Source organism: Gossypium arboreum, chromosome 5 (genome assembly GCF_025698485.1).
Source record: "Gossypium arboreum isolate Shixiya-1 chromosome 5, ASM2569848v2, whole genome shotgun sequence".
NCBI classification, from domain to species: domain Eukaryota; kingdom Viridiplantae; phylum Streptophyta; class Magnoliopsida; order Malvales; family Malvaceae; genus Gossypium; species Gossypium arboreum.
Genome location: NC_069074.1, coordinates 7195375 through 7214627, shown reverse-complemented (window position 1 = coordinate 7214627; position 19253 = coordinate 7195375). Strand labels below are relative to the sequence as shown.

General features: G+C 31.6%; 3 protein-coding genes across 4 annotated transcripts; 1 reads left to right on the top strand and 2 right to left on the bottom strand.

Annotated features, from left to right (window-relative positions):
* Nucleotides 1-380: 380 nt before the first annotated feature.
* LOC108452174 (18.1 kDa class I heat shock protein-like) lies at nt 381-1310 on the bottom strand. Its single transcript, XM_017749938.2, has one exon. The coding sequence runs from the start codon at nt 1085-1087 to the stop codon at nt 614-616; it is 474 nt and encodes a 157-aa protein (XP_017605427.1). The 5' UTR covers nt 1088-1310; the 3' UTR covers nt 381-613.
* Nucleotides 1311-4858: 3548 nt separating this feature from the next.
* Nucleotides 4859-8165, top strand: LOC108489849 (putative E3 ubiquitin-protein ligase XBAT31). The gene is made up of 8 exons (XM_017794527.2): nt 4859-5344; nt 5489-5548; nt 5630-5701; nt 5807-5928; nt 6029-6169; nt 6261-6368; nt 6537-6795; nt 7457-8165. Exons 1-8 carry the CDS (start codon nt 5165-5167, stop codon nt 7850-7852), a joined length of 1338 nt encoding a protein of 445 aa, XP_017650016.1. The 5' UTR covers nt 4859-5164; the 3' UTR covers nt 7853-8165.
* Nucleotides 8166-10029: 1864 nt separating this feature from the next.
* Nucleotides 10030-12504, bottom strand: LOC108452392 (uncharacterized protein At3g17950-like). Of its 2 annotated transcripts, XM_053028796.1 has the most exons (4): nt 12120-12504; nt 11955-11996; nt 11700-11849; nt 10030-10685 (listed from the first exon to the last, which is right to left on the bottom strand). In XM_053028796.1, the coding sequence occupies exons 1-4, from the start codon at nt 12129-12131 to the stop codon at nt 10227-10229; spliced, it is 663 nt and encodes a 220-aa protein (XP_052884756.1). In that variant the 5' UTR covers nt 12132-12504; the 3' UTR covers nt 10030-10226. The 2 variants fall into 2 exon arrangements, with proteins under 2 accessions (XP_052884756.1, XP_017605663.1); XM_017750174.2 differs by lacking the exon at nt 11955-11996.
* Between the last annotated feature and the right edge of the window lie 6749 nt (nt 12505-19253).

The window sequence follows — 19253 nt, the reverse complement described above, 5'->3', positions numbered from 1 at the left end:
ATAAAAGAACAAAAAATATAAAAATGAAGATAAAAATTAAACCTCCGAGCCTGAAAACAAAAAAGACTCAAAATTCTTCAAAAATGATATGAGTTTTAATGATTGTAAAGAAACCTATTTATAAACTAAAATTCAACCAAAATAAATAAATACAATTTAACTGTGAGTTTATCTTTTAAATTTAATTGAAATATGAAATATACTCAATATATAATATTAAATTTAACTATTTTTGTAGCATTTCTTTGTCTCGATGCCTGAGCTCCTTTTCAGATGAATTCTGTCTGGAAAAAAAAAATGAAACCAAATCTCAATCTGCTTCTCTGTTATATACTTATATAGGGTTGAAAGGTTTACTGAATATCATGATACTGCAAAAATTGGCATAATCAAGGCTCATGGCATTGTCTGCATCAGTGACCGTTCTGCAATCATGAAGCATTGACAAAGCCACATTAATTTATTCATAACTCAAACACCTATAACACACTGTTACTGTTACATCATTTTCTAGGAAAACACAGGAAATATCTCACGTACAAACAAAATACTTCAACACCCTTTGCTTATTTTTCTCCATGCATTAGTGAAACCTAGAAACATTTGAAATGTTTTAGCCAGAAATATCGACAGTCTTGACCTGAGGTTTCTTGTCTTCTTTCTTAGGGACAGTCACAGTTAAGACGCCATCTTCCATGCTAGCTTTAATCTGATCCATCACAGCATCCTCCGGCAACCTGAACCTCCTCATGAACTTGCCACTGCTTCGCTCAATGCGATGCCATTTATCATTCTTTTCTTCTTCTTCTTTGCTTCTTTCTCCACTTATCTGAAGAACCCTACCTTCTTCAACCTCAACTTTCACTTGCTCTTTCTTCAGCCCTGGAAGGTCGGCTTTGATAACGTGAGCTTGGGGTGTTTCTTTCCAGTCGATCCTTGCATTAACAATGGCTGCAGTCTCACGTGCTGATGAAGGCACATTGTTAGCCAATGCGGAACTGAACAAAGGATCCCATACGTCTAAAGAAAATGGATCAAACACATTGGTTCTTCGACCACCAAAAAGGCTAGGAATGAGTTGGGACATCCTGCAAAACTATGGGAAAAGCTTAACAACCAAACGGAAAATGTCTACGAATCCAGCTACTATTCTTCTTCAGGATGGAACTCGGTTGAGATCGGAATGCTATATATAGAAATGGTTCAAAGTGAAAGAGGGTTCTAGTGTTTGGTATTCCGGAATGGAGAATAATGTATAATAGTTTATTAGTTGCAAGAGTTTTCAGGTAGTTTCATGGCCTTTCTCCCATTATATTTATTCATCACTAACTTTAGCAAAAGAATAATTGAAATAAATGTTCTTTAATGGATATGATTGCATAGCCTAAATATATATTATTCTTCTACGATATTCTACAACATTCGCTAGATTGTAATATGGAAAATTAGGTATTTTTGAGACTATTAGCTATTTCTGAGCTTTGAAATATAGTTATATAATTTTTGGCATTTAATATATTTTAGGATCTAAAATAAATCAATTTTGAGTTTTTTAAATACATTAAATCTTTTGTTTTTAAAAAATTAAATATGTTAATATTAAAGGATTACATATATCAGAGTGAGAGAGTAAGAAGAGATCCAAAGCATGATTTTGTTTGCCACCGTTTTATGTACAAGTTATATTCTTCATTTTCTTGCCTTCTTAGTTACCTTAACCTGGGTTGTTGGGTGGCCCAAAATTGAACGACTTAAGTAAGGCAGTGGCCTTATGAGAAAAGAAATAGGCTGCGGTCCAAGGTTTTTCAGCTAGAATCATTAAGCCTCAATCTCATCACACTGGCTTTAGGTCTTCTAGGCTTTAGCCTAATTTTGCAGCTTATATCTTGTGGTTCATGTTACAGGATTCTTTTCTGAATTTATGGATATCTAATTTGGGTAATTTTTCATGTCTGAAAAATCATAATTTCATATTTATATTTCGGATGCAACATGTGGAATCAGACGTAAATCTTTTAAAGAAAATGAAAATTTTGAGTGGCGTAGTCTGGAGTTTATTAGTTTTGAGCTAGGTATAAATCTGCGTCTTAAAAGGTTCATCCTTGCCATCATGCTCATGCATAAGGGATGATAAAATAGCATATATAAAATAAAAACACCACCAACGGCGTCAATGTTGGAAAAACTTACATGAGAAGCCGAAACCAAACACTAGTGTTATTGTGAAACAAGTTAAAAATCCATAGTGAAATTCAACCAAAGGATAATCTTTTACCAAACAAACTTGAAAACATGATTCAGCTGACAAAACAGCAATAAAAATCAAACACTCTACCCTTCAAACTTGTAACCATCTTGATTATTGCTACAACAGTTACGTAAAAGATCATGCAAGCCTGAGAACAGGGAAGAGAAAGATTGCATGTAACCTTCCAGGGCTTTAGCATCCACAATATAACTTGTTATGTGAGCGTACAAGCAAACATCAGATCTTCAAATGGTGGAAGATCCATGATGTCCCACACTAATTATTATATTATTTAAAAATCATCAATAATGCCCCTTACTTTTTTTTACTAAACCGATAATCAAAGCTTAATCAATCAATATCATTAGTCTTTTCCATGGGAAGAAAATTAAAAAAAAAAAGAAAAGAAAAGAAAGTAAAAGTGGTAGTTAGATGTTGCATACTTCTTAAAAGAAAAGAGCTTGGTGAAGCAAAATATCTTCAAATATTAGGAATTAAATAGCAATTTGAATTTAGGGCTTTGGCAATGCTTGCATCATGTCAGGTGTAGCTTTCAACGATTGATCTGATAGGAAAAACAAAAATATTTATGATACCTGGAGAACAAACAGATGTAATCTTCCATTAAAATAAATGGTTTGAAGCTTATAGATATAGATATAATAGAGAATGATGTTGCTGATGCAGATATCATGTTTATCAAATTTTATATAGTGATGAGGTCACAAATCATACTTAATTAATAACAAATTAATTATAGATTTTTTTCTAAATTAATGTGTTTAGTTGTCCAAATGGATAGAACTTGAACTGAGATATTTATATTAATTATATATTTGAATGAGTCTAAATTTCAAGTGTTAGAGAATATGAGACTTGCGTTTTGAAGCTCCTTAGCTCTAAAATATTGAATCAACCATGTAAACAAATTGACCAGCCGTGAGAAGAAATTAATATTGTTGATGGCAGCCATCGGCAATGTGACATATTTTCTACATGTTATAGTTAATTAAAATTATATTTTACTCAAAGTTTAAGGTGGGAGGTCTCTTTGGCTTATAGTTATACATGTATAAAATAATAGTATTAGGTAATAGGTATAATTTTCTTTGATTGTACATATAAAATGTCATCTAAAACTATATTGTCTTTTATCTTCTTTGACGGTAGGCAAAATCTCACCATCTCTTTTCCAAAAACATTTCTTTCAAACATCAAACTACATATACAAACACATCAAAAAGGGAAAAAAACCAATGATATCAAGAAATCTAAGTTGTAACCCAAGATTTATTTTGGCGTTTCTAAAATCCTAGAAAGGCAAATTTCTTTTAATATTGTAGGTTAAGTTAGTTAAGAATGGGGTTGAAGTTGGTATAATAATAATAAAAAAAAAAGCATTGTATGGAGCAAAGGGATTCAATAATGAGGATTTTCTACAATGATGGATACAAATATAAAGTGGCAGTAGTAGAAGGCAATCCTTGTGAACCATTAGTCATAAGGGGATAAGCTTCACATTCCATTTGACTGATATGATTCGGGAGTAGCATAGCCATTTGTAGTTGATAATGTGGAGTGAAGAGAGAAAACACATGGCCTCCATAGATAGCTTTGGATCCACACGTAGAGGCTTCTAACTTGGATATGCATATATTATTAATTAGTGTATGATTGATGGGCATTCTCAAAATAGGGAACCCCACCAATAAACAGTGAAACTAAGTGACTTGTTATGGCTTCTTATCTTTAAGCTTTTTTCCCAAAATTATTTCAAATGGACAGTTTGCATTTGTTTTCATTTTCAACGTAATAATTCATATAACTACTGTTTTACTTTTCTTCACTTACATTAATCTTATAATCGAAGAAGAGAATTTGATACCATTTGTTAATAAGTTGGTTTCATTCATCACTAGTATTAGCTTGAGAATTGAGATTGGTCCCAAATGCTTTGCTTCGGCTTTGACATCAACCCAAGGTTCCAAAATGGTGGTTAAATTAAACAAGTTTTATAAGAGATATTATTTAGCAGTTTATTTAAATATATAAAAAAGAAAATACTGTAATCCAAATTGTAAATACACAAAGGGATAAAAAAATCCCTTCCTTGAAATGTTTTCTTTAGATTGCTTTTTGCTTTTTGCTTTCTGGGCGAAAAAGAATGCTTATACTATACAAAATGTACATTCCGTTTAAGGAAATTAGCCTTTACACAACAATTAAAAAACAATGGAGTAATAAAACTTTTATTTACATTTTTTTACTGTTTAATTTAGTAATGAAGTTTCTTTTCACGGGTTAAACGACGCCGTAATTTTGTCTTTCGACACACACTGTCATTGTCTATTTGGTAAAAGATAATAGGAGGGAATTGACTTGACAGTAACCAGTAGACCGAAGACAAATCGATAAAATTTTACAATGAGGGTATTTTAGGTAATAGAACCTTAACTTTGACTTACTCGCTGCTACTTTATTGGCTGAAAAATTCGCTTTCTTTATTTAATCAACCTATCCTCCCCTTTTTACCCTTTACAATCGTACGGCTAGAGCCCACTTATAAAAGAAATCTACGGCTGAGATCTTTCATTTGGATTTTATGTACAATAATCTAATTTGATATATCTGATAACTGCCTGACAACTCTGTCCCGGTAGCTGACACGGGCAGCTAAAAAGAAAACTCCAACATTTATAAAAAAGGAAAAACTAAAAACTAAAATAGAAAAATACTTTTTTTTTTCTTTAAAATTTTTTTCCCATCACTCGCTTTTAAAGACAAACTACTTGAATATGAATTTTTTTTTCTAAATTAAGAGAGGCCAGACCACCACCCGCCACCACAGGAGGGCGTCGCCGGCGACGGTGGTGAAGGGTCGTAGGAAGTGTAAAGCCCGTTTTGTTATCTTAAAAGATGGGTCAAGGGCTGAGTTGTGGAGCGAGTCAAGAGAATGTATTGTTTAGTGCAGTTCAAGTTGGAGACCTTGAAACTGTGGAAGCTTTAGTAAAGAGAGAATCCAATCTTTTACATCATACGACTGTTTATGATCGCCACTCTGCTCTTCATATAGCTGCTGCTTATGGCCAGATCGAGGTGGGTAGTCCTTCTGGAAGTTTTTGGAAGATAGCTTTTTGAATTAAGTTTTGTTCTTTTTAACTTCATTTACCTTAGTTTTGAGCTGTTGAATCCATATTTGGTTTCATTCGCTTGATGGGTAGATGAATTTTGTTTTGGTAGATTTTGGCTATGCTTTTGGAGAAATCCGTGAACCCGGACGTAGTGAATCGTCAAAAGCAGGTCATTTTTTTTTCAAAGTTGTGTTTTCTTTTTGGTTATATAATCTTTACTTAGTTCTTTCCCCCTTTTCAATGGGTTTAGACTCCCCTTATGTTGGCTGCAATGCATGGGAATATCTCTTGCGTGAAGAAGCTGATTGAAGCTGGGGCAAATGTGAGCCATTATTTTTTTATTTTTCTTTAAGTTACAATCTAATGCATTATGTGTACTGGAAATATAATAAAAATTGTTTTGAATGGTCTTATATATGCTTTTCAGATCTTAATGTTTGATTCAATTCATGGAAGAACTTGCTTGCACTATGCAGCCTATTATGGTCACTCTGACTGCCTTCAGGCTATTCTCTCTGCTGCTCAATCTAGCCCTGTTGCTGTTTCATGGTGAATTTTATAAAAAAAAAAATCCAAATCCATTTTGATTAATTGGACTATTGATCTCAGTTTACATCATGTTTTATTTTTGGATCGGATTTGATATCAGGGGATATGCACGTTTTGTGAATATAAGAGATGCCAAGGGAGCTACTCCCTTGCACTTAGCAGCTCGTCAAAGGCGGCCTGATTGCGTACATATCCTGTTAGACAATGGTGCTCTTGTTTGTGCTTCAACTGGTGGATATGGGTAATAGTGCTGTGAAACTCTTGATCATAATTGTTTTTTTGCCCCCAGTCTTTCTACAGATGAAAATGACTGAAAATATGTTCATTTTCAGTTGTCCAGGAAGCACACCTCTTCATTTAGCTGCTAGAGGTGGATCTCTTGATTGCATCCGCAAGTTGTTGGCATGGGGTGCGGACCGTCTTCAAAGAGATGCATCCGGGTATAGTTTGGTTTCATTTTATGTATCTAGATTTTTAAGTTGCTACCTTATCAAAGTTCTATTGTTCATGTAAGGTGCTATTTGGGCTGTAAGTTTTGAGCTTTTGTTGTATATATATGTTTTTGTTTCGGCTTATAACTATGTTTTGTTACGTTGGTATGTTTACAGGAGAATACCTTATGTAGTTGCTCTAAAGCACAAGCATGGGGCATGTGCAGCTCTGCTAAATCCTTCATCAGCAGAACCTATTGTCTGGCCGGCACCTTTAAAGTTTATTAGTGAGCTTAATGAGGAGGCAAAAACACTATTAGAACAAGCCTTAATGGATGCAAACCGGGAAAGAGAAAAGAACATCCTGAAGGGAACAGCTTCCTCAATTCCATCACCTTCACAATCTGATTCTGGGTTAGATGACAATATCTCTGAGGTAAAATATCAAATATGTCTTCCTTGAAATGATTGCATTGCTTTTTCTTTCACATTTCTAACTCCCAACCAAATAAAATTCATTAAAACCTTTTATTTTGATTCCTAGGGGCAATTCTTGAATATTTCAGGTTGATTCATAGCTCAACTAGTCCGGTTTTTTGTTCATAGTTAGTGTTCGTTCATAGTTAGTTTTCCTTGTCAGAAGTAATTTGTGTATAAACTTAAACCTTTTTGTCTTTGCTTGAGATCCCTACCATTCAAAGTCGTGCCGCCATCAATGGCTTTAATTCTTCTTAGTTTTCTTTATGATTATATGTATGGAATAATAGACTGGTCCATGACCCTAGGTTTCCGTTTTGGTCCTCACACCAATTAGTACAGTCCCTGGCAAATTGAGATGCTATTCAAGGTCTTGAGTTTCGTGGTCTACAATTTACAGAATACACTTTTTTTTGAAACTTTAGAATGCTCTAAAACCTATATTAGCCCACTGTAATCCATTTTTGGTTTGACCCTATGATTTAGCAGTTGTCTGCTAGGTTTTTGTTATTGAATAAATTGTGAAAGATTGTATTTTCCTTTAGTATGTGAACTATTTATAACAATTGGATGTTGGCTGTAACGGAGCTAATATATTCTCCCGGAAATATTTTATGTAGGCTAGTGATACTGAACTATGCTGCATATGCTTTGAGCAAATCTGCACAATTGAAGTTCAAGACTGTGGTCACCAGATGTGTGCACAATGCACACTGGCATTATGCTGCCACAACAAGCCAAACCCTACAACTGCAAGTCTAACACCCCCCGCATGCCCCTTTTGCCGGAGCACCATTGTCCGATTGGTGGTAGCCAAGATAAAGAATCATGATGATGTGGATCATGACATCGGAGATGTTAGTTCCTCAAAGCTGAGAAAAACAAGGAAGTCAAGGAATTTTAGTGAAGGAAGCAGTAGCTTCAAGAGCTTATCTGCAGTTGGTTCATTCAGCAAGATCAGTGGCCGAGGCTCCGGAAGGATTGCTGCAGAAAATGAATGTATTGATAAGCCTTGAAAAAACATGGGTTGTCAGTCAAGGACATTCTCTTTCACACAATGGGAGAAAAATCGAGCAATCATGGTCAGTGCTAGACCCATTAGTTATATATGTTAGATGGAAGGGAGGTCCATATGTAGATTTTGGGGGAAAATAAGCGAAGGAAATAAGTTTCATGGACTTGGTAAGTTTGAAAATAGCTTCATTGGGTCCTATATTTGTTGTAATCTTTTGTTTGCTTTAGATTGAAGTGGCGTTGGCCTTATTGAGGGTGTATTAATTTAAATGCCTGAATTAATAGTGAAAAAATATATACCAAAAATAAAAGAAATTCTTTTTTTTTTTTTTTCTTCACCTTCTGAAAGGCAACTTTCAACATGCTCCAATGGCTACCTCCTAAAACCGACGAGGAAATGTCAAAGGATATATATAGTCTTCAGTTGGTCTTGACACTAACGAAGTCCCATTTTCTATTTTGAAATATATAAATAGAGAAAAGTGTTTGAGATATAATGTATAAAGCAGGATTGGATGTTGATTATCATGTGATGATGTGTCCATTTCTTAAATAACTTTAGCATCACATTAATACATATAAACATATTTCTTCAAAAATTTGCACGGATCTTTGATTTTTTTTTTTTTAAAAACCTTTTCTTTTCAGATCATTAAATGTATTGTTGTAGTGTCAGACCATTAATTTATAATCCATGAATGAATTTTTAATGTAAAGACAAAGAGGTGGGGAAATTGACGTAGATGGTAATAGTAGTAGGGTCGATGAGTAAAAGAGCGGGCAAATTAATGGGGCAGACACCTAGTTAAGAGCAAGGGTCAATTTTTTGTTGGTATTTTGTTTTTATTCTTTTGTTGTATGCAGGACATGTACTGATGTACCAACTTGTTTGTTATGTGCCATGGATCATGGATGATGATGAATGAAGGATAGGGATGTGAATGGCACGACACATGGCTACAGTCAGACCAACCCCATTCAGCTATGGGGGAAAAAAAAATCTTGTTTTAACTAATGAGAATTTTCTTTTGGCACAAAATTAAAATCAGCAAGTAATACAATTACTAGCAGTCAAAGACGGCCACAAATTTCCATCATTGTTGGTTTTGTTTCAGAGTTCAAACTTTTTTTTAGAGAAATGGAACTCATTTTTATTTATTTGTAATGTAAGAATTACCGGTTTCTGTTGAAATATATAATTTTGTTAGAAGAGTTTGAATTTAGAACGGTCCAACTATTCTTAATTCAACATTATTAAAATATCAAAGATTAAAAAAAAAAAAAAGTATCTACCGGAGAGGTCATTGTCATTGGGTCCTTTAAAATCCTTTTGTTAATTCAAGTCTGAACCACTTTAAAATAAAAAAGGAAAACGCCAAATTAATCCCACTTTCAATTAATTGTTGAGTATTTAATTTTATTACGTTTCCCGGGCTTTTTTTTCTTATATTCTACAGAAATTTGGGCACGTCAGGATTGAAATATTTGGAGTTTTAAGTAGGTCAATTCATTTTTTAAATGGAAAAAGTCAAGTAACAAATAAACGGATTCATTGTTATTATAGGAAATAATAAGAATATGGTGGCCAAATTTGTGGTTCACGACAGGTTTTGGCCAACTGCATTATTTACATACGAAAGTGTTTGGAGCTTTTGATCATCTAAGAATCTGATTATTGATAATAATTTTTGAATTATTATTAGATTTAAGAGGACAATATTTATCGTTATTCGGATTTTTAAAAATGGTATAATTCATATTGTAGTTAAGCTAATGAATTGGATTAACTGACACATAATTTCACATAATGAATCTTAAATTAGATAGTTAAGATCCAATAGATTAACTTTTACAGACTATATTAAAATTTCATTGGCCCTTTATCCCGACTTCAAATAAATAAATAAATAAATTGTGTATCACATAGTAAGTTTTGAATTATAAACTTACTGAATATTCGCATTTTAAAGTTTAAAAATGATTCCCTCAAAATATATATATATACCATGCATCAATTGAATTAATGTACTTTGAATTAAAGCTTGAACTCGTTGCGGACACTAAGATCATGGGGTTTAGATGGAGATGATCTTGACCTTGGATAATTAACAAGATTAGCCGTGGGCTTGACCCAAGCAGAGGATGCTGTTGGCCTTGTTTCGTTAACTAAATTCTATGGTTATTAAACACTCAAATGTTAAGTGCATTAAAAGTGATCAAGATTCAAGGAAGAGTGATTCCATTTCTATGCTAAAAACTGAAGAAAAAAAATGAAGAAATCACAAAGGAAATGAACATTAACAGTTCCTAACACATACATAAAAACTCAATCAGAATATATGAGACCAACAAGTTAGGTGCCAATGCAAGGCATATTTAGAGGGAGGGCTGTCCACACATGCATGAAAACAGCACTGGAACTCCATAATTGTTATCATCATCTGCAGCGTGACAAGAACTTGTTCGAGGAGGAGCGACGCAGCCATTAACAAATAGCGTGTTCGATTCTGAATTAGGCTGAGCCAAGGCAAGCTCATCCGGTCCATAGGCAGTAGTGGTAGGACTGTGGGTCCTTCTATATTCACCGGCGGCCCTCCTTTTCTCTGTGAGGAAGTGGCCGAGCGATGGTGCATCAACATCCTCAGCATCAGTACTATCCCTTGAGCACAAGGAAAATAGCCCAACTTTTGACCTGTTATTGGTGTTGCTTCTTTTTTCTCTGGGGGCTTCGATTTTCCTACCTTTGACAGATCTTTTAGATATTTCCAAAATGCTAGAAACACCAATGAGGCTCCCAAGTGTAACGCTCTTGTCATGGAAAAAAGACCCCGTCGACTGAAATCAAGCAATCGAAGAGTTAACAAACCAGAAATGGATGCCTTTTGTGTGAAGTGTACAAATGATCATCTAATACATCAATCTACAGAAATCACTGCTAGATTGGTGGAAAATCACTAGAAGAAAGATGCATAGGGTTGTTCTTTCTCAAAATCTATCAAACAAGCCAAGTGTATTTTGCTACAGAAGCAGAAATTTTCATCCCAGAACCAAACCAAAGCAATTTAGTATCCTATTACGTACAATCTTAATGAATCTTTAAGAGGTAGTGCAGAGTTTTGGGCTCCGTTAGCGGCTTTAAGTGACATGTTTAAGACTGTTATCGAACAATTATATGATCAGATAGAATTTTATCATTACACGTTTATAAAAACTTGTACCAGTTTGTTGACATAGGGATGATATATGGCATCAAATCCAGACAACAGGACATGAATTAAACCAACAATGTTAGGGCACCCTTTCATGAAATAAAGGGCCTAAAATGTGTACCATCTGACTTCTATATGCTAGGAGCATCCAGCAGCAGTGTTGCTCAGTGTGGTCACACCTGACAGTACTATCTGTAATCACCAGCACCAGTTATTACAAAAAGTAATGCCATCTACAGTTGTTGCCATTATTAAGTGGTGATAGCTCTTGAAGACCTCACTCCCAAGGAAACCATCAAATAGCACCCGACTATTAAAACTATGGTAGAAGCTAGAAAACACCAAATCAGGTTCAAGGTGCCAACCTAACAACAGGCTCTAAAACAGCCTTTACTCATAAATATATACCAAAACTTGGTCTAAAGCATTATATGTTATGGAGGACAATAACTGGGGGAAAAAAAAGGCTATTTAAGTACAATACAATCATATAATTCATTAGTCATGAAAGGTGATATGTAAACTGAAAAGGGGGGTTAAAAAAACAAAAATGATTGTCAATGCAGGAGCATTGAAAATGTAAGAAATATAGGGGAAATATTTGAACTAAAAATGCTGCGATTACGACTGAGTCACTGACCTGTGTGTCTAGATCAGAAGAGGAATCTGCAGAGGAAGTTGGAGAAGCAGTGAGTGTAGTGTTGAATGAAATTGAGCCAGAGTAATCATGGTTTCTAGCCAATCCAAGTCTCACATTCAGGGGCTGCAATCCCAGCGGCCAACCTCCTTCCTTCAATCAAATCAAATCAAATCAGAAATTTAATTCAGTACCCTCCGATCAAAGAACATCACTGTCAATAAAATGAAAAGAAAAAAAAAATGAACTTAGCATAACTGTACTGTCATGAGAAACAGAAGGCAATACGACAAACGAGAACTGGACACAATCAGAGAACTTATGAGAAGAAAGCAAGGTGACCCTCAATTATAAGATAGAAAATATATATAAAAAAAAAAATCTGGGGCAATCCACAAGAACTAGAGTGAAGACAGTCATTACCTGTATTGCCATGTATCTGCCAAGCTAAAGTACTTTTGAAGTTGGATGTTTATGCTTTTTATTGTTCTTAAGCAAAAGAGGTAGCTTGGAAGTTGAGCAAATGGAGTTAAACTAGTTATAGATGTTCATAACTTCGTATGTAATAGCGACATTGAAGAACAAGACAGGTTACATGTCATGAAATAGAGTGGAAACTGGAAGGTCAGATTAAAAACAAGCCGAAGATGGTCAAAAGAATGGAATGAAAAAGGAGTCTTATCAAATGGAAGGGTTTTTTTTCCCCTTCTTCCTTTATTCTCATTGGTTTTGTTGACTGAGAAAAAGAAAAAGAAAATCATTATGAGCTTTGAGAAAAATTAACTAATCAAAAGCCAATGTCCAGGAGAACTTCAGATGTTGTCCTCCACAAAATTACTTTTATACCCAACTTGCTATTAACTGCCTTATTTTCTTTGAAGACTGTAAAATTTTTTCCATACTATTGAGTTATCGACCATCATCTTAGCTAAAAAATATTTTTTCTATCTTTTTAATATATTTTTATATAAAATAATAAAATTTTACAAACGGTTAAATTAAAACCTAAAAGCTGAAACACCATAATTTTAATTACTCAACTTTATATTAATACTTACATAGATTTTAATATATATTTTTACATTTTTTATTCGCATATGTGACCCAAAACGAGTAAAACTTTAGTAAACCAGATAAAATTAATTGCATCTGTTCATATGGTGGTCTGTTTGATTTTGTTTTCCCATTATTGAAGACAGAGAACTAGATTTTGAAGTAAAAAAGATTATTATTAGAGTTGAGACATTCTTTAATTGTCCAAATTTTGTTTATACTTTCGCATTTAAAAATTAATATGAAGAATTATAAAAAGAAATAATACGAAGAAGGGTATCACTCGACACTCGGTGAAAAAGGCACGTTGCAAAAATATCAAGGCAGAATGGTGATGTAAGAATTTAATGAGACAATCCAAGAGGATCCGAGGTAGTGGAAGAGCACAGGGACAACTTTTACGAAAAATTAAAATGGAAAAATATTAAAATTATATGTACTCTTATTATACAATCTTTGGTTTGCTGTAGGGTTAATAAATTTTTTTGTATTTTATATAATTATAAAATAAAATAATTGAAAATTACTTACCCAATGATGAAACGCGTATTTAATAAATTTTATGAATAATTCTTTTACCACCCTAATTGTAATCATTATTGAATAACTTTAAAAAATTACATAAAATGTTTTCTAACATAATCTAATAACATATAAATTAGATTATAGCTTTTCCTTTGGTCGACAAACAGTAGAGTCAGCCCAAGCTTTTCAACTTGAAGGGGCCACAATATATGGGCCTCAAGGAACCCAATGAACTGCCGTTTTCACGGTATCTTCGATGTCATGCCCCAAAAGAAAGCCATATCTGAGTTTTTAAGTTACCAGAAACTGGTGGTCTAATTAAAAACAGAAAAATGGGATATATCAGGGTCCACCTAGGGACTTTACAGCAAAAGTTATAGTGTTTTTTTTTTTCCTTTCATATCTGAAAGGGATTTCGGGATGATTTATTTTCCGTGCAGTTAAGTAGCAATTGGAATCAACCAACTCTTTGTTGTTTCGCATCATAATGTTTATTGCCTATGATTCTGCCACATTGGCTTGCAGAAAAAATGGATAGAATATTTCTTCTCTATTTTAAAATATAAAAAAAATGATTAAGAAATATAAAAGGTTTAAATTAGGATGGCGAATATCGTTTCTGTTGAATCAAGATGAATATAGTTGTCTTGTTGATCATTATGACAAACCCACTGGCCCCAAAATCTATCATTTTATTATTATTATTATTATTATTATTATTATTATTATTAGTGTGTTTTTACATGAAATTAATAAAAACTTAAACTCAAAAACTCTCATTTAAAATATTCAACTTTATCTATTTAACCAAAAATATATTTTACCTAATTGTTTCTCTCCTAAACGCGATCATTCCTGCTCAACTAAATGACCTGATAAGTTAAATATAACTTTTTTTTCTTTTGGAATATTATGTCTAGTTTTGCTCATGGAACGGGTCATCCAACTAAGTTCAAAAGTACGCTCAAAAAATTATAAGTTTGTATAAAATACGACACTTAAAAAATAATTTTGAGTAAAATTTAAAGCATTTTTTTATATGGGCTGAATGTTGGGTGATTTTTTTGGTCCGAGCCCAATACGACTCAACTTGAATATCTTATGTTATAAAAATATTATATTAATTATATATGTTAAATAATAATATTATATAATTGTAACGACTCGAACTTTAAGGTTATTAGAAAAGTGTATTTTCGGGTTACTGCTTCGAAAATGGATTAGAAAATATTTATTAAAAAAAGTAAAAATATTTATGAAGTTGAGGGAGTGATTAATTAAAGTTTAATTAAGTAAATTTAGCTTAATTAAGGATAATTGGATAAAAGATTAAATTGAATATAATGTGAAAGTTTAGTTTTAAAGTAATAGAAAATAAAAGGATCAAAATGACAATTAAGCCATACCCATGAAATGAGGTAGTGAATGGAAGAAAATCAAGATTTTTCTTGAATTATGTATATTATTAAATTATTAAATATATATGTATATATATAAAAAAAGAAGAAAAACAAGTGTATAAAATGATTGGCACAAGTGTTAAATAAATATTTGTTATTAAATAAATTTTATTATAGTTATTATTGTCATTATATATATATAAAAGAAACAAAAGAATAAAAAGAGGAAAGAAACAGAATAGCAGGGGACGAAACAGAGAAGGGAAAAAGGAAGAAAAGAAAAAGGGAAAAATAAGGTTTTAAAGGTTCCAAGTTAATTTGCTAATGTTGTCTCGGGAAACCTCGGCTAAGCAAGGAAAAAAAATGGCAAAGACAAAGGGAGTTAGCTCGAGAAAATACGGTTTGTATTTCTATAATCCGAACCTAGTTATTAATTGTTATATTTTTTTTATTCAATGCATTTAATAAATGTTGAAGTGAGAATTATTGTGTTTATAATGGACATGGATTAATTTGGTATGTGATGAATTTATATTAATTGAATTAAATTGAATTATATATTATAAATATATATATATATATGTGTGTGTGTGTGTGTGTGAATGAGATATTATGCAATTATGATAATTGAATTTTGGATAAATATTATGATAAATAATTAAGATTGGGAATTATTTGTATTGTGTCTTTATAATTGAAATGAATTGATTTAGTGTGTGATAAATTTATATTGAATTGATTTATGAATATCATTTTATTGAATTTATATTGATTGAAATTATTTTGATTGAATTTATATTGATTGAATTATATAATATATATGATTTATGTAGAAATTTGAATATTGAATGAATGTTATATTAAAAATATATTGATTGGAAATATGAGGAAATTGATATGAATATATGAGATTGTGATATTTGAATATTTGATATTGAAAATGAATTGAATTGTATTGAATTATGAATTAATGTGAATAATTGAAATCTATTGTTGAATTGAATGAAATTGTATGAATTGTGAAAATGGGTAAATATATGTAATTATCTGAATGAGATATTGATGAAAGAATTATTAAATTGAGAAAGTGAATGAAATACTGTAACAGTCTAATTTTCAATGGTGTCGGAACAGTGATTCGAGATCACTAAATCCGAAAAATAAGTAGGAAATATTATTAATTTAGTGAGCATAAATTAAATGTGAAGTTAGGAAAAAAAATTGAAAATAGTGAATAGTGTACTAAAAATAAATATTAAAATAATTAGAATCGAAAACGAGGTATCGAGACCTCGATAATTTTAAATTGAGCCATAAATATTTTTATAAATATTTATGGAGTGTTAATATGTTAGTATTAAAGTTTTGTCAAGATATTTTAAAGTTCTGATAGTTAATTGAACAAAAAGGACTAAATTGTATCAAATGCAAAATTGTGGAAAATGATTAAATAGCTTAATTGATAAAAGAAAGAGGGTTTAAAAGGAAAATAGACCCAAGGTCTATTTGGGCTGGACGGCAAGGGCATGAAATCAGCAAGAAAATAAGGAGAATTAAGGGTAAAATTGGAAAATTGCAAAATTTACTTAATAAAGCTAGGACTAAAGTGGAATTATCTAGATTTCTCTTTATTTTTCTGCATTCTCATCAGAAAAACGCCATGGAGGAGTTCTATTAAGCTGGTTTTTCATATTTTTTACTCCAAGTAAGTTCAATTCTTGATTATTTCTTGAAATTTTTGTGTTTTTGTGACTTTTACAACTAGGTCCACTTGTTGAATTCATTAGTTTTTGATTCTATGAAAGAAATTGAAAGTTTATATACATATGTGCTGGAAGTATATGATGATTTGGCATGGAATTAGAGTTTTAAATTGTTTATATGTTGATTTTATTGTAAGAATTGAATAGAAATTGAATGTTTGGGACCTAATTGTAGAAGAGTTTGAAGTTAGAGTTTTATGTGGAAATTCTGAATTTAAATAGTTGTGAAATAACTTATAATGTTTAGGAAAAGTATTAATTGAGAAAATTATCTTAATTGAGGGGTTAATTGAGCAATGACTGAATTGTATGAATTGTGAAATTTGGGGCAAAATGGAAATCAACATTTTGCACTAAAACTGTTTTGGACAACAGCAGTAGTCTAACTTTGAAAAATCACCAAAACTTGTAGAAATGGAATTAGAGGATGAATAAAATATGAAATTAAAGCTTATTGAGTCTAGTTTCTTATAAAAGAAATTATGTAAGCAATGAAATTTTAAATCATGAGATACAATAACTTTTGTGAGACAAGATCAGAATGATTTCGGGTTCCCCTTTTTTGAATTTGGAAAATCATCAAAAATTGGATAAAAATAATTAGAGGCTTAAATTTATATGTTTAGAATTCTGAATGAGTCTATTTTCAAGAAAAACAAACGAGGACATCATTCGAATCTTGTACGAGAAGATAATTATTTTTTGTGAAGAAGGTCGGAACTATCAGACAGCAGAACAGGGGAGACTTCAATGAATAAACTGTATTAACTGGCCCAACCAAAAATTATGAAACTTTTATGGTAAGAATATATGTGAATCTAGTTTCTGGGAAAATTCATAGATCTTAATTTGGAGTTCTGTAGCTCAAGATAAAAATAATTTAGTGACTATGACACAAATGGACAGCTTGAATATTCATATAAATAGATAGTGAAAATTATAGATAATGTTACCTACAAGTGTGTTGTTTATACTAAGGATGTGGATGGAGAGGAGGAGGAAAAATATACAAAAATATATGAATGAATCGTATAAATTTTGATTACATGCCCGATTATAATCGATAAGTGTTGAATTAGAAACGATATAATATTTTATTTGGAATATTTATTATGAAATTATGATTATCGCTATAATACAAAAATCGAACTTGTGAGTTTATATAACTAAATTTAGTAACCATTTGTTAATATTATTAAATTTCAATATTATTTTATGAATGGTGATTAATATTTATGTATGTTAATTGTTGAAAATAAGTAAATTATGTACAAAAGTTATGAAATTAAACTGAGAATTTTGGAGGAACGAAACGCAGGAAATGAGTATAATCTTTCAATGAAAAAGATGAATTGATTGTAAATTACCCAAGTAAACCGAGATTCAAGATTTGTTGCAATTCTCGTGTTTGCTTTCTGCTTAACTCGACGAGCTCGTTAACTCATATGAGTTTCAGTTAACCCTTTTGGGTTTCAGTTCAGCTCGATGAGCTTGATTAGCCTCCAAGCCTGCTTAGCACTTATGTGCTTGATTAGCCTTCTCTACAGTAATACCTGAAAATCTTTACAAGAATATATTATCCTTGATATAATAAAATAAGGAAATAAAGTGATAAAAAGGAAGTTTTGAGTTATGGCAACATTGGGAAGTAAATTATGATATCTTGATTCAAGAAAGGACTAAATTGTAAAAGTTAGAAAAGTTTTGTTGCCTAAGAGTAAATACTCAAGACTTAAAGGGTTAAAGTATAAATATGAAAAAGTTGAAGGACCAATAGTGTAAATATTTTAATGGTAGAATGATCTAGAAACTAAGGAAAATGGATGAATTAGGACCAAATTGAATAAGTGAAGAATTATGAGGGACTAAATTGCAATTTTACCAAATTAAATGATGACTCAAGGATGGAATTCTAAAAGATCATGAAGGGCAAAATGGTCAATTAGTAAGAGAGAGAATTCTAGAATGTAATGATTATGTTAATGATATTTTAAATTAATTAATTAGATAAATATTATTTTATTAATATTTTATGAGATATTTAATATTATTTTATTATTATTTATTTAGTATATAAGGAAAGAAAGATGAAGAATTTTCATCATCTTTCCTTTCCATGCAAACTAACGCGAGAGAAAGAGAGGAAGAAAGAAAGTTTTACTTTCTTTACAATTTGGTCCTTTTACCAAAAATTCACCATTTTCACCCAAAAATCAAATGAATTTCCATAGCTACCAAGAGAGAAAAATGTTAAGCAAAACATGGGGAGTTAGAATATCAAGTTGGATTCAAGAAATAGAAGCTGGAGGAGAGAGAAAATCAAGTTAAAGATTGGTATCAAGAGAATAAGGTAAGTACATCAAGATTTCAATATGTTTTTAAGTTTGTTATTGTTGATAAATCATGGAAATAATGTTATAGTAGAGTTTTATTACATAAGGTCCTATGTTCTTGATATGTTAGTGAAGAGAAAATAAGAGAAAGTGATGAGAAATGGTGTAGAAAAAGAAAATAAGGGTGTTATAACATGGTAATTAATATCTTGCACTAAAACAGTTATGGACAGCAGCAGTAGTCTAACTTTGAAAAATCACCATAAATTTTATAAATTGAATTAGAAGATGGAAAAAATATGGAATTAAATCTTAATGAGTCTAGTTTCTCATAGAATAAACAGTGTAAGCAATGAATTTGTAAATTTTGATATATAATGAATTTTGTGAGACAAGGTCAGAATGAATTTGGGTTCCCCTGTTCAGACTTTGAAAAATAATAAAAAAATGAAGAAAAATAATTAGAGGCTTAAATTTATATTT

Excerpts from the sequence above, each read along its gene's own strand:
- LOC108452174 (XM_017749938.2), bottom strand. The coding sequence starts at position 1,087 with ATGTCCCAACTCATTCCTAGCCTTTTTGGTGGTCGAAGAACCAATGTG.
- LOC108489849 (XM_017794527.2), top strand. The coding sequence starts at position 5,165 with ATGGGTCAAGGGCTGAGTTGTGGAGCGAGTCAAGAGAATGTATTGTTT. Across the intron at positions 5,345-5,488 it reads CTGCTTATGGCCAGATCGAG|ATTTTGGCTATGCTTTTGGA; the intron begins GTGGGTAGTCCT and ends TTGTTTTGGTAG. Across the intron at positions 6,796-7,456 it reads TAGATGACAATATCTCTGAG|GCTAGTGATACTGAACTATG; the intron begins GTAAAATATCAA and ends TATTTTATGTAG.
- LOC108452392 (XM_053028796.1), bottom strand. Across the intron at positions 11,850-11,954 it reads CTGTTTCTCATGACAGTACA|GAAGGAGGTTGGCCGCTGGG; the intron begins GTTATGCTAAGT and ends ATTTGATTGAAG. Across the intron at positions 10,686-11,699 it reads CTTCTGATCTAGACACACAG|TCGACGGGGTCTTTTTTCCA; the intron begins GTCAGTGACTCA and ends GCTTGATTTCAG.